The following is a 13,763-nucleotide window of genomic DNA, read 5'->3' as shown; positions in this document are numbered from 1 at the left end:
TTTACCCAATATGGATTTGAACATTGTACTTGGTAGGTTAAGAAAAAGCATTGTTAAATTGCACATTCAATTTTCATCTCCTTTTTGTCACAAATAATGTGACCCCAATAATGTAGTACAATTAGAAATGTGAACTTTTGAATTATCTTTTAACAATTTTCTTTCTCAATATGCCAGTGTTATCTTTTAGATCTGGAGGCGAAAGAAACACACACCTGTTTAGGCAAGGTGCTGGCTAGCGGAGTAGAACACTTGAAACAGAAAAGGAGAGCCACACACTCTAGGAGCTCAGATGCAATCATTTAATAACCTAATAACCAACGTTTCGACAGACAAGCTGTCTTCATCAGGGTATAATAACAAACACTGCGGGTCACTAGTTTATATTGTGTCAAAGTACACACACAGGTGTCTGTAATTATGGCCGGGTGTGGCTTGACATCATTGGTTAATTTTCAGATATAAATAGAACATACAAAAAACATGAGGGGATAGCATGGGATCATAGATACAATTTTGCTACATAGGCCTACAAACACTTACAATGAATAGCATAACCACAAGAATTGCTTCAGATCAAAGTCTACGTTGAGGCCGAAGGGAGCAAGGGTCTTTAAATTAAAGATCCAGGCAGCCTCTCGTTTTAACAATAAATTGTCGCGGTCACCCTAGGGAGGGTGACGTGTTCGATGCCGATATAACATAGGGACGTAAAGTAAAGCTCTTATAAGATGCCACTTTTTGCTCAGGTTTCCAGACGTTTTGGGAAAGGTGGGGGCAGCATAGTGAGGAGTGGTGAATCTCTGAGTCAATGGTGGGATGTGGGAAAAGTCCAAATTCGGCTTTTCTGTCAACAGTATACAGCTCTGTCATCCTCAGCGGCTAGGAGAGTATTGGGGGAACTCGAGCGTAGTATCAGTGAAGAGGGCAAGGCAATGTAGGCCCCCTGGCTATTTTAGCTAAATGATGTAGGGACCTGGGCAGTTTTTTCCAGGTTATAGCAAAGGGAGCTAGGTTCTCCATGCTCAAGGAGATGGATGCTCCCAGCTCCTTCTTCTTTGGTTTGGAAAGACAGAGCGGTGAAGCCAAGGGTATGCATTGTCTGTGGCTGTCAGATAGGCGGGTGACATCTGTGATAGGGGAGATGCGGGAGCGGACTGTGGAGTTTTATAAGAGTTGTATAGGGCAGAACTGTGTGATTCTATGTGTGCTCAGGTTTTGTTTGCAGATCTCCCTAAGCTCTCTCTGGCACAGAGGATGAAATGAACTGGCAGAGGCCATAACCCAGACTCTTCTGCCCAAAAAGGGGACTTGTGTGAACTTAAGAACTGGAGGCTTATGGCATTGCTCTGTGAGGACTACAAGATATTTGCCAAGGTCCTCGCTAACAGACTGAAATCCCATCTGGACTCTATAGTACACAAGGACCAGACATATTGTGTACCGGGACACTCAGGGACATGTTGGACTTGTCGAGAGTTTCAAATGTGAACTTTGGTAACTGGTTTCTCTAGACCTAGAGAAAGCTTTTGAAAGAATGGACCATGAGTATCTGTTTAATGTGATGTTTGGGTTTGGGGAAAGGTTTTTGGCCTGTGTGAAGATGTTGTATGCTGGGGCGTCATGTATGGTCAAGGCGGGAGGGGGGCTCAGTAGGTCAATCTGGGTGAGGCGGGGCATTAGACAAGGATGCCCTCTATTGGGGCAGTGATATACACTAGACATTGAGCCTTTCCTGGGCCTCCTACGCAGGAGACTGCAGGGAGTGTGCTGGACTGGTATGGGTGTGTTGACAGGCATAGCAGTGTCAGCTTACGCAGATGATGGTTCTGTGATGGTCAGGGATGGGCAAGATATGCAGGCACTAGAAATACTCTGAAGGTGTACAAGTGAGCTTCGTCGGCTAAGGTGAATTGGGGCGAGAGCAAAGCTCTGTTATGTGGGGCATGGAGGGATAGCTTCCCGGGGGTTTGTAGGAAAAGGTCAAATGTGTGTTGTTGAATTTTCTGTTTGCTCAGGCAAAGTTGGCTATTTGGCTAACAAGGAGGAACAGGGTCAAAGGTGGGGGGATAACAGACCCTTTACTATTATTTAATGGGATGGTCTCTGTGCGCCTTAGGGTGGAATTTGAGTTCTATAAAATTATAAAAAGTGTGGAGATGTTTAAGGACATATGGTGTGTCGGGGAGGCCGTCTGTATAGCTAGGGAAGGTGGGTTGGATATACGGTTGTAGAAATGGTGAGGTTTTGGTTATTGTGATGTGTTATGTGGTTTTGTATCGTGGGGTAGAGGGCAAGGTGAGTATGCAGCACAGGGGATATTTGTTTTTTAAAGGGGGGTTGGGGTAGTGAGGTTTAATGAAATGAGGATGTATCATAAAAAATAATCTAAGTATCTCTCTCTCTCTCTAAAGAGAGGGGTTTCAGCTGCTACGTTTGGTCCATTGCTCAGGTGCCTATGCACCTCACACAATCTCAGGTACCGTAACACATAGCGACAAGAGCAGTAGAAATCTGTAACAATACAACTTGGAGATAGAGCACAGATTTCAACAGGAATCACTTTAGTCCATGCCAAATGAGATCGCAAGTTATATATAAGAGATCCTTTTTAGAACTGCAAATATAAGCTAAAAACTGTGACAGACAAAACAAATACAAATGTCATTGAACCATAGCAAACAAAACAAACAAAATCTAACAGCTGTAGAGCTTCCTTGGAATGGAATAGAGTACATTTAGTGTGTGTCACAAGGCAGTCATTAGCAGCAACTTTTCCTCTGGGTCAAGACTTTAGGCAAATGTGAGGTAAGCCCCAGAGACACAAACACAAACTCTGCTGATTCACATTATGTCCGTATCCACACTAGGTGAGTTACTTTTGCATTGCCCAGTGCTCCGGGTGGGTGGAGATTTAGGACCAATGGAATGGTCTAAACTGCACAAACTCCGCCCACCTGGGCCACCGGGGTATTGCAAAACGAACTCACCCACTGATGCAGTATGACTCTGCCAAGGGAGGGGCGGCGATATATCGACCTATGAAATGACCAGACTATAAATACCACAGAGAGAAAAGTTGATATTGAACTAAGTTGGACTGTCACATGGTATAAGGTCATTCCAGTGTATCCCAATGTTTTGCCTTCCAGGCCTAATGGTACCAATAGCGAAGGTGCATAAAGATAGCAGCCCCCATGCACTTACCACCAATTCCTTGTTTTGCTAAGTTCACTGTATTATACTTTGCTCTCAGTTACTTCTTTTTTTATTGTCATTAGCAGAGTATATAGGATCCCAATTTTAGCTTCCAGACACCCGCAATTTGAAAAAACTGAAAGGTTGATTGTGCTGTACTTTACAAACTCAGTGGATCGTGTTAAAACAATTAATTCATATCTGAATTCTCCCATCTTTATGCAGAGGGCCTGGATGTTGCTCTGGGGACATTTGCAAAATGCCTGTAAAACTTAAAAATAATCTGGGGGAAAGACTGGCTCTATCTAGCAATCATAGTTGATACAGAAAACTCCAGTCTCCACAACCATTACACCCAAATGTCAAGAGTAATGTAGCTGTTCTCAACAGACAGGCAATGTATGCATGTTCTATATGTGTCCCAATTATGTAATTGACATGTTTTTCAAGTCAGATAATGTGTTAAGCTTTAAAAAATTGGTCTCTGTGATTTATGGCTGTTTTTTAATGAGAGCAGTCCATGCATATGTCTACAGGAATTTAAAGGCATACTTCAGGATTTTGTAAATGAAGCCCTTTATCTACATCCCCAGATGAACTCGTGGATACCATTTTTATGTCTCTGCGTGTAGTTTGAAGGAAGTTGCTAACTAGCGTTAGTGCAATGACTGGAAGTCTATGGTAACTGCTAGCACGCAAGTTGGCTCACGAAACTACCTCTAACTTCCTTCCTACTGGATGCAGAAACATACAAATGGTATCCATGAGTTCATCCGACACTGGGGAAGATTACACCCACAAAGCTATTAATGAAGACAATGCTACTAAACGTCTCATTAGGCCTTCTTTAGGGTGAGGGGTGAAAAAACAACAATGCCTTTAAATGCCTTTGAAATAGTATGTGTGGGAAAAAAGCCATTGCTTTCAATATGGCACGTGTAAAAAAACAACATGGCTGATTGCGCTTTTCTAGGAGATTAATTTGGCTCCAGTGAGTCTTGTAATGATGCTGACTCATACTGCACAGATGTGAAAGAGGGCTCGAGTGGTGCAGTGGTCTAAGGCACTGCATCTCAGTGCTAGAGGTGTCACTACAGACCCTGGTTCGATTCCAGGCTGTATTGCAGCCGGCCGTGATTGGGAGTCCCACAGGGAGGCGCACAATTGGCTCTGCGTTGTCCGGGTTAGGGTTTGGCTGGGGTAGGCCGTCATTGTAAATAAGAATTTGTTCTTAATTAACTTGCCTAGTTAAATAAAGGTTCAAATAAAACATTTAAATAGCCGTCATTACAGGTGTCAGTTGTAATGGGGTGGCGGGTAGCCTGGCGGTTAGAGGTGAGCCAGTTTGAATCCTGGGTCTGATGAGGAAAATCTGGTGGGAAGTGAGCTGGCAACCAGAGGGTTGCTGGCATCTGCCATTTCTGCCATTGCCTGCCGTTGTGCCCTTGAGCAAGGCACTTAATCCCAGCCAACAACAGCTCCCAGGGCGACCATTGTGGCAGCCCAACTCACTACTCCAACAAAAACTTGCTTTTGTATGTATGTGTGTCTTTCGGAAGGGTTGGGTTAGAATCGGAAGACAAATTTCGGTTGGGCAATTGACCAATAGTGATCTTAATCTAATGGCAACATATATCAATTACATCAATAACATAACAGTCATGAGTTAGCTAGAATTGTGTGATAAATTAATAAATGGTCACCCTAAGGAGGACCTCTCTCCATGCCACTATAATGACAAAATAACGGTCATATTCCAGAGATCTACACACCTGGTACTTTAGGTAAAAAAAACAAAATTAAAGGCATGTCATCCACCTATTAACCTGTTATGGATAGGGGGCAGTATTTTCACGGCTGGATAAAAAACGTACCCGATTTAATCTGATTATTACTCCTGCCCAGAAACTAGAATATGCATATAATTATTAGCTTTGGATAGAAAACACTCCAAAGTTTCTAAAACTGTTTGAATGGTGTCTGTGAGTATAACAGAACTCATTTGGCAGGCCAAAACATGAGAAGATTCTGTTCAGGAAGTACCCTGTCAGACCATTTCTTCCCCTTGTTGATTCTCTCTATCCATTACAAAGGATCTCTGCTGTTACGTGACACTTCCTACGGCTTCCATGGGCCCTCAGAGCCCGGGAAAAAGCTGAATGACGTAATTCAAAGCCCTGGCTGAAACACACGAGCGCTTTTGCTAAGTGGTCTATCAGAGGACAAAGGGCTTCATGCTCGTGCCCGAGTCGACCCCGTGTTTTATTTTCTTTCGGCTGTTTACCTAATTGCAGATTCCCGGTCGGAATATTATCGCTTTTTTACGAGAAATATGGCATAAAAATTGACTTTAAACAGCGGTTGACATGCTTCGAAGTACGGTAATGAAATATTTAGAAATCTTTTGTCACGAAATGTGCCATGCGCACGACCGTTATTTCCCATTGGGATAGTGTCTAGAACGCACGAACAAAACGTCGCTGATGGAACATAACTATGGATTATTTTGGACCAAACCTACATTTGTTATTGAAGTCGAAGTCCTGGGAGTGCATTCTGACGAAGAACAGGAAAGGTAATAACATTTTTGTTATAGTAAATCTGATTTTTGTGAGTGCTAAACTTGGTGGGTGTCTAAATAGCTAGCCCTGTGATGCCGGGCTATCTACTGAGAATATTGTAAAATGTGCTTTCACCGAAAAGCTATTTTAAAATCGGACATAGAGTGCATAGAGGAGTTCTGTATCTATAATTCTTAAAATAATTGTTATGTTTTTTGTGAACGTTTATCGTGAGTTATTTAGTAAATTCACCGGAGGTTTGCGGGGGGTATGCTAGTTCTGAACGTCACATGCTAATGTAAAAAAGTTGGTTTTTGATATAAATATGAACTTGATTGAACAAAACATGCATGCATTGTATAACATAATGTCCTAGGGTTGTCATCTGATGAAGATCATCAAAGGTTAGTGCTGCATTTAGCTGTCTTCTGGGTTTTTGTGACATTATATGCTAGCTTGAAAAATGGGTGTCTGATTATTTCTGGCTGGGTACTCTGCTGACATAATCTAATGTTTTGCTTTCGCTGTAAAGCCTTTTTGAAATCGGACAGTGTGGTTAGATAAAGGAGAGTCTTGTCTTTAAATAGCTGTAAAATAGTCATATGTTTGAAAAATTGAAGTTTTCGGATTTTAGAGGAATTTGTATTTCGCGCCAAGCCCATCATTGGATATTGGAGCAGGTGTTCCGCTAGCGGAACATCTAGATGTAAGAGGTTTTAAACACTAAACTCAGGTACTTGGTCTTGTCGCTGTACTTATGTACTTATGTCCTCTGAAATGAGGTGAACGTAAAGGCATGCAACTGCAAGTCAATGTGTGGGAGGTGAGAGACAAAAGGCTGGCAAGCAAGTTCACCACCAGTCCACCAGAAACAACATCTCCTCTGACAACAATAATATCCATCTCTAGACTATAGAATACAAATTCATTTAATGATAAAAGGCATCATTTCGTTGCATTCTATGTCAAATGATGATGGATCCCACAATAATACCCATAGAACAGCATATCCACACGGTTCATCTGACACAACCTATAGGAACGAGCATCACCCCCTCAACCACATGCCCAATACACAATGCAGGCATTTCCGTCTACCATCCTAAAACAACCTAAAAGTACACAAATACTAATTACCACAGATGCATATTGTAGTTTGTATTCCCCCCCCCCCCATTCACACACATACTGCTCATAAACTGCGCATATGTGATCGACCAGAGTTTGAATCTGTTTTTTCCTGCGCGCCACAGTACTATATTAGCCTTTTGAGCTAAAGCCTAGGCATTAAGTTGGGGAGCTAACACAAGTCTACAGGTTTACATAACATATGAGCGTGGTTCACAGAACCACGCTGTTAGGATTAGGGTTAGAGCAACTGGTCTTACCTTTCCTGGCCCTGGAGAAGAGCTTGATGCTGACGGGAGAGGTGGAGGTAGAGTCTCTAGAGGAGGAGCGGAAGATGCCGCTGAAGCTCAGGCGACGAGGTGATTTGGGTGGGGAGTCCTGGTGGGACGAGGGGTAGGGGAAGATGGTTTTGGGGGAGCCCGGGCTGTTCTTGGTCCTAGCAGGGGCCGACTTGGGACTGGAGGGCCGACTGAAGGGCCCCCGCGTGAAGAAGCCTTTGGTCGGGCTGGCTGAGTGGCAACTCCCATCATCCTGAGGTAGAAAACAAAGAGTTTACTGGTCGCTTTGTAGGAAACAAGGCTTTTTTGCTCTCCTTTGACAGCACAGCTTTACAACAGTGGCACGAGAGAGTATTGATTAAGATCTAAACTATGTTCAATCACAGAGAATAAGCACTTTTGGTGGCAACATGCCAAATGTACATAAAATGCACAATTCAATATAGCCATTTGACTTCTCAAATTAGACACAGCTGGAACCTACTAAGGAGGATTGAGAAGAGAGAAGGGGCTTAACTTTTATTTCATGTCATTCCTGGTTGAGAGGAAATAGCTCCCATTCTCTGTTTCAAGAGATAGACAACCAGGTTGAACACGTTTTCTTGATTTTATCTACCGCTTTGCCATGCATGGGGGTGTCCAGTCTACAATGCTCAAAGGCAGGACTTTGCAAAGCCAAAATAATTGGTTCAATGTCAAATGTATACTGTCCTGATTTATAAGTTCCTTGTAATGTTTTCCTCGTCAGATAGAAAACTGGTTACTAGTAACACTATGAACCATTTAAAAATATGGGACCTTCTTGAAATAATTGAACATATGAATTCACGTGCCAAAAAGGTCTACTGTAGGGCTTCCGAGTGGCACAGTGGTCTAGACACTGCATCTCAGTGCAAGAGGCGTCACTGCAGTACCTGGTTTGTATCCAGGCTGTATCACATACGACCGTGATTGGGAGTCCCATAGGGCGGTGCACAATTGTCCGGGTTTGGCCGGGGTTGGCCGTCATTGTAAATTAGAATTTGTTCTTAACTGACTTGCCTAGTTAAATAAAATAATAGCAAATACTGGAAATGTGCTCCTTTCAGTAAACAATAGAGTTAGAGATGCAATGAAGACAGTCTGTTGTGCTTTCCCCTAGGTGATATATTGCAGAGTGTGGTTTCACTGTCTGAGAGTGTCTGGAATATCAAGATGATTCCCAGAAATGTATTTCAGGTCTTCGCTGAATAATTACAAATGTTCAAGCAGTTCTGAGTCAGAGGTTTTGACTTGAGGGCAAATATAGTCCATTATTATTATTATCAGATGAGAGCCAAAGGCTGCTGAGAAGATTCACCCAGCATAATCAATGTGAGGAGTGACTCAACCTTTATAAATATGAATATGCATATGGACACAGATGGCTTCAGGTTTGCATCAAATCATATTCAAAGCTTTTAAGCCATGCAGTAAGAATGTAGAGATTTAAAACTATACATATGAAGAAATTGTTACTAAGAAAAGGTGAGAGTAGTTTGAATGGACTGCTCATTCTTGTAGTGCTACTTCTGGAATGTAAGCCACTAGGGCTGCCTTGACACAGGAAGCCCAATTCTGATATTTCTTCCACTAATTGGTCTTTTGACCAATCATATCAGATCTTTTCACATCAGATCATTTTCAGAGCTAGTCTGATTGTGAAAATAACAATCTGGAAAAATATGAGAAACAATGCATGGGCTTTATTTACTATAAAACTATTGTTCTGTATTATGTACAGTTCAGCAACTCGGGGTACAACAGTCAGTATGGGAATAAAATAGAATACGTACTAAATGTACTAAAACCTTGGGAGGAAATCAACAAAGGGAAATGAATAAATGTGATCTACTACACTCCATTTCCTTGAAAGCTATCAGCTTATCTTTTTCAACAGCCTTCACTGGTTATCTTGTTTTTTTCCTGATTCATAGTCGGCCCTGTAGCTTCTGCTACAAAACCAGGAAAAAAGGGTCCGACCTTCATGCTCCAAGGTGAGAGACGCAGGACGACAGAGAGGATTCTGTCTGAAGTAAGACCTAACTCTTGAGCCAAACAAACACTGCATTAGAAGGGAACCACTAGCAGTGCTCTTTCTGTTGTTAACATTCCAACACACGCACCTTCCCTCAGGCAACAAAACAATGGAGCAGGGAATGTATAGGTCTACCATACAACAGTGTTTCATCCAGCATTGTACAGGCAAGACCTCTCTTGCATCCACTTAAAATAGTTTGGCTTCTATTGGTTTCAATTGATCCTATTGGTGCTGGGATGTTGCTTTGAAGGCCTTTTACCCCCAGCCTGGAACATAATGTAGGGGATAGACTGCCAGTGTTGATGGATGACAGTCTATAACAGCAGGTTCAACAACACAAAGAGTTAAAGACTTCATTCAAAACCAGGTTATTAGAACAGTGTAGCTTTATCCAATTAAGAATAATAATGGAAACACTTAAATGAGGACACTGCCATTTGCACAATCAGGTGTGAATGAGATTATTGATTAGATTGGGAACAATGCCAAATATAGAGACATCCATCTCCGCATGGCAACAGGGAAATCTACAGTCCCTTTATTGACAGGTAGGCCTGCTGTAACATGTCTCCTGATGACGTCTCTGCCACATTCTTCATTTGAAAATGTGCAGTGCGTGTGCGTGCACGTATCAGATTGTGCAAGTGAGTCTTGTGAGTTTGTGTGTGAAGGTTCAGATAGAGGCCACCTTCGTCAGCACCAGGGGCATACACACTTGGGAGCCAGGCCCACCCTATCAAATAAATAAAATATATATTATGCTCTTTCCTTGTCACTATCTAGGTTTACATCTAATTGGCGACGGATTTTCATTTGAATATTTTAAAATCTGGATAAAAACAATATGCGCATTTTCCCACCAGAGATGTCATTCCATCAAAATGTACTTTTTATTTTTTATTTAACCTTTATTTAAATAGGCAAGTCAGTTAAGAACAAATTATTATTTACAATGACAGCCTACCTCGGCCAAACCCGGACGACACTGGGCCAATTGTGCGCCGTCCTATGTTGCGGATAAAAGTCTGTGCATTGCACATAAAAATACGTATTGCATATAAAAATACATTTTGCGGTTAAATTCCCATGTTTTTTTTATAAAAAATACAAAAATACAAAATACAAGTTAAATGGGTTTTTCACATTTTCAACTCTACTGATGGTTTGCTCACCAAAAACATTGTGTTGTATAGCATAGCAAGTGTACCGACTCTGGTCTTGGCATGTGCGCTCTAGCCAACAGCTGGCAGATAGCAGTGTGGGTATAGCCTACATGATGAGGTTATTACGGACAAAATATTTTGTTTTATTTGTCAAACGGCAGCCAAGCATCGATGAACATGCCACCAGAAAAAGACCCTCGATATTTATTGGAAAGGAGCATCAAGCTCATCACGTTGCACTTTCACCACCCTGTGAAGTTCATCATAACTTATTTCATCTGTAGCCTAATAAACTGCATGCTTTAGCGAAGAGTCGTAGTGGGAGGACCACACAACATATCATCGCGTGACTCCAAGTTGATTTTGATATGATGGTTATTATATCAATATTTGCACATAAAAGTGTTTCCAACATCATTTTGCGTATAATTAATTTTACCGACACAAAAAGATCCGACCTTGTCTAGCATATTTTGAAGGTCGATATTTGGAAAGTTAACTGACAAAGTTCCAGTTTCTCAGCAAAAAAAGAGAAAAAGAAACATCTCTTTTTCAAGACCCTGTCTTTCAAAGATAATTTGTAAAAATCCAAATAACTTCACAGATCTTCATTGTAAAGGGTTTAAACATTCTTTCCCATGCTTGTTCAATGAACCATAAACAATTCATGAACATGCACCTGTGGAACGGTCGTTAAGACACTAACAGTTTACAGACGGTAGGCAATTAAGGTCACAGTTATGAAAACTTAGGACCCTAAAGAGGCCTTTCTACTGACTGAAAGACACCAAAAGAAAGATGTCCAGGGTCCCTGCTCATCTGCATGAACGTGCCTTAGGCATGCTACAAGGAGGCATGAGGACTGCAGATGTGGCCAGGGCAATAAATTGCAATGTTCGTACTGTGAGACGCCTAAGACAGCGCTACAGGGAGACAGGACAGACAGCTGATCGTCTTCACAGTGGCAGACCACGTGTAACAACACCTGCACAGGATCGGAACATCCGAACATCACACCTGCGGGACAGGTACAGGATGGCAACAACAACTGCTCGAGTTACACCAGGAATGCACAATCCCTCCATCAGTGCTCAGACTGTTCGCAGTAGGCTGAGAGAGGCTGGACTGAGGGCTTGTAGGCCTGTTGTAAGGCAGGTCCTCACCAGACATCACCGGCAACAACGTCGCCTATGGGCACAAACCCACCGTCGCTGGACCAGACAGGACTGGCAAAAAGTGCTCTTCATTGACGAGTCGCGGTTTTGTCTCACCAGGGGTGATGGTCGGATTCGCATTTATCGTTGAAGGAATGAGCGTTACACCAAGGCCTGTACTCTGGAGCAGGATCGATTTGGAGGTGGAGGGTCTGTCATGGTCTGAGGCGGTGTGTCTCATCGGACTGAGCTTGTTGTCATTGCAGGCAATCTCAACGCTGTGCGTTACAGAGAAGACATCCTCCTCTCTCATGTGGTACCCTTCCTGCAGGCTCATCCTGACATGACCCTCCAGCATGACAATGCCACCAGCCACTGCTCTTTCTGTGAGTGATTTCCTGCAAGACAGGAATACCAGTGTTCTGCCATGGCCAGTGAAGAGCCAGGATCTCAATCCCATTGAGCACATCTGGGACCTGTTCGATCGGAGGGTGAGGGCTAGGGCCATTCCCCCCAGAAATGTCCGGGAACGTGCAGGTGCCTTGGTGAAAGAGTGGGGTAACATCTCACAGCAAGAAGCAAAACAGCAAATCTGGTGCAGTCCATGAGGAGGAGATGCACTGCGGTACTTAATGCAGCTGGTGGCCACATCAGATACTGACTGTTACTTTTGATTTTGACCCCCCCCCCCTCCCCTCCCCCCCTTTGTTCAGGGACACATGATTCCATTTATGTTAGTCACATGTCTGTGGAACTTGTTCAGTTTATGTCTCAGTCGTTGAATCTTGTTAAGTTCATACAAATATTTACACATGTTAAGTTTGCTGAAAATAAACGCAGTTGACAGTGAGAGGACGTTTATTTTTTTGCTGAGTTTACTTTACTCTAATAAAAAGGTTGGATGGAAACCTAGTTAGTATTCCAAACTGGACATTATTTGTCTTTTTACCTAAACATGCAAACACAATCAGATAAAATTCATAGCAAGCTGGGTTAATCAGATTTGATTAAATATAACAGAACAGAATGACCTTCACTCTCACGGGATGGGTTGCCAACAATAACTAACACCAATATGCCAAGCCAAGTATATGACTGCATTGAGGCATAATGTCACTGTGCTTCTATGGCTATATGCACCTATTTAATTTGTAATTTAGCAAACAAGACAGCTCATAATCCAGTGCTTTTATCAATCAACACAACCATTTTTCTGCTTTAATTCGCTTTAAAAATGCAAAATGTTCTCTCTGCCCCATGGCAAAATCTGTAGAATAGCATGACATTAGCTATAAAACTGCACATTTTTCTCTTTGCCCCATAGCAACTAATTTCTGGCTACGCCACTGGTCAGCACCAGAACTCTCAGGTCCTGCTCTAACCAGATGACTCAGCACCAAAACTCTCAGGTCCTGCTCTAACCAGATGACGCCGCACCAGAACTCTTGATTGCCAGGTCTGGCTCGGCTTATGTCATCAGTGTGACTAACCACATTATCCCCACAGAGCACTCATCCGATCAAAGGTGTCATGGGGTTTAGCTCAGGTTGAAGTTAGGGCCATTCCCCGACTTTAAATAGAGACCAAAAGCCAATGTCAGTGCTGCAATCCCCGCTGGAGCTACAGTAGGCGTACAATTATGAGAAGGCATTTTAATATGGTAATGATGAAAATTAAAAGATTAGGTTTTAATCAAAACTATGTTAATTGCGATGGGGATGCTTTTAGTTTATATGAGTCGCTCTGGATGAGTCTCTCTGGACAAGAGTTAAATGTAAAATTTGTCATTGCGCAACAGTGCAAAATCACTCAGCAGGAGGCTATTGGTGACATTTCCCTCACACAAAACAGCACTGACCAAATTATGGCCTTTGTGATGAACCCTAGCCTGGACCCAAACTGTAAGTACTGTAGCCAACTATATCACTATATTGTTGAAAAAAAACACAAGAGTTGGCTGCAGCACATCTAGACTAGACCATCAGTCTATAAATTAACCCCAACCATCGCTGGTGTCACCGGCGTCATATTGAAGAGACCAAGGCGCAGCGTGTTGAGTGCTCATCTTTTACTTTTAATGAAAGCACTTCACAAAGAAAAACAAACGACAGCCAAACAGTTCCGTCAGGTATACTCACACACTAAACAGAAAGCAACCACCCACAAACCCCAAAGGAAAACAGGCTGCCTAAGTATGGCTTCCAATCGGAGACAACGAAAGA

The 13,763-nt window shown here is 42.5% G+C and overlaps 1 protein-coding gene across 2 annotated transcripts in view; it reads right to left on the bottom strand.

The window, feature by feature from the left end:
- Positions 1 to 13,763, bottom strand: part of LOC115195541 (5'-AMP-activated protein kinase subunit gamma-2) — a 119,906-nt gene that overhangs the window by 89,181 nt on the left and 16,962 nt on the right. For both annotated transcript variants that reach the window (XM_029755489.1, XM_029755490.1), the window contains exon 3: positions 7,148 to 7,418. In XM_029755489.1, the coding sequence (XP_029611349.1) occupies positions 7,148 to 7,418 (271 nt within the window). The remainder of the gene's footprint in view (positions 1 to 7,147; positions 7,419 to 13,763) is intronic.

The sequence above is a fragment of the Salmo trutta genome, chromosome 6 (genome assembly GCF_901001165.1).
Source record: "Salmo trutta chromosome 6, fSalTru1.1, whole genome shotgun sequence".
Lineage (NCBI taxonomy): Eukaryota > Metazoa > Chordata > Actinopteri > Salmoniformes > Salmonidae > Salmo > Salmo trutta.
The sequence above is the reverse complement of the archived record's forward strand: the minus strand, read 5'-3'. Positions and strand labels throughout refer to the sequence as shown.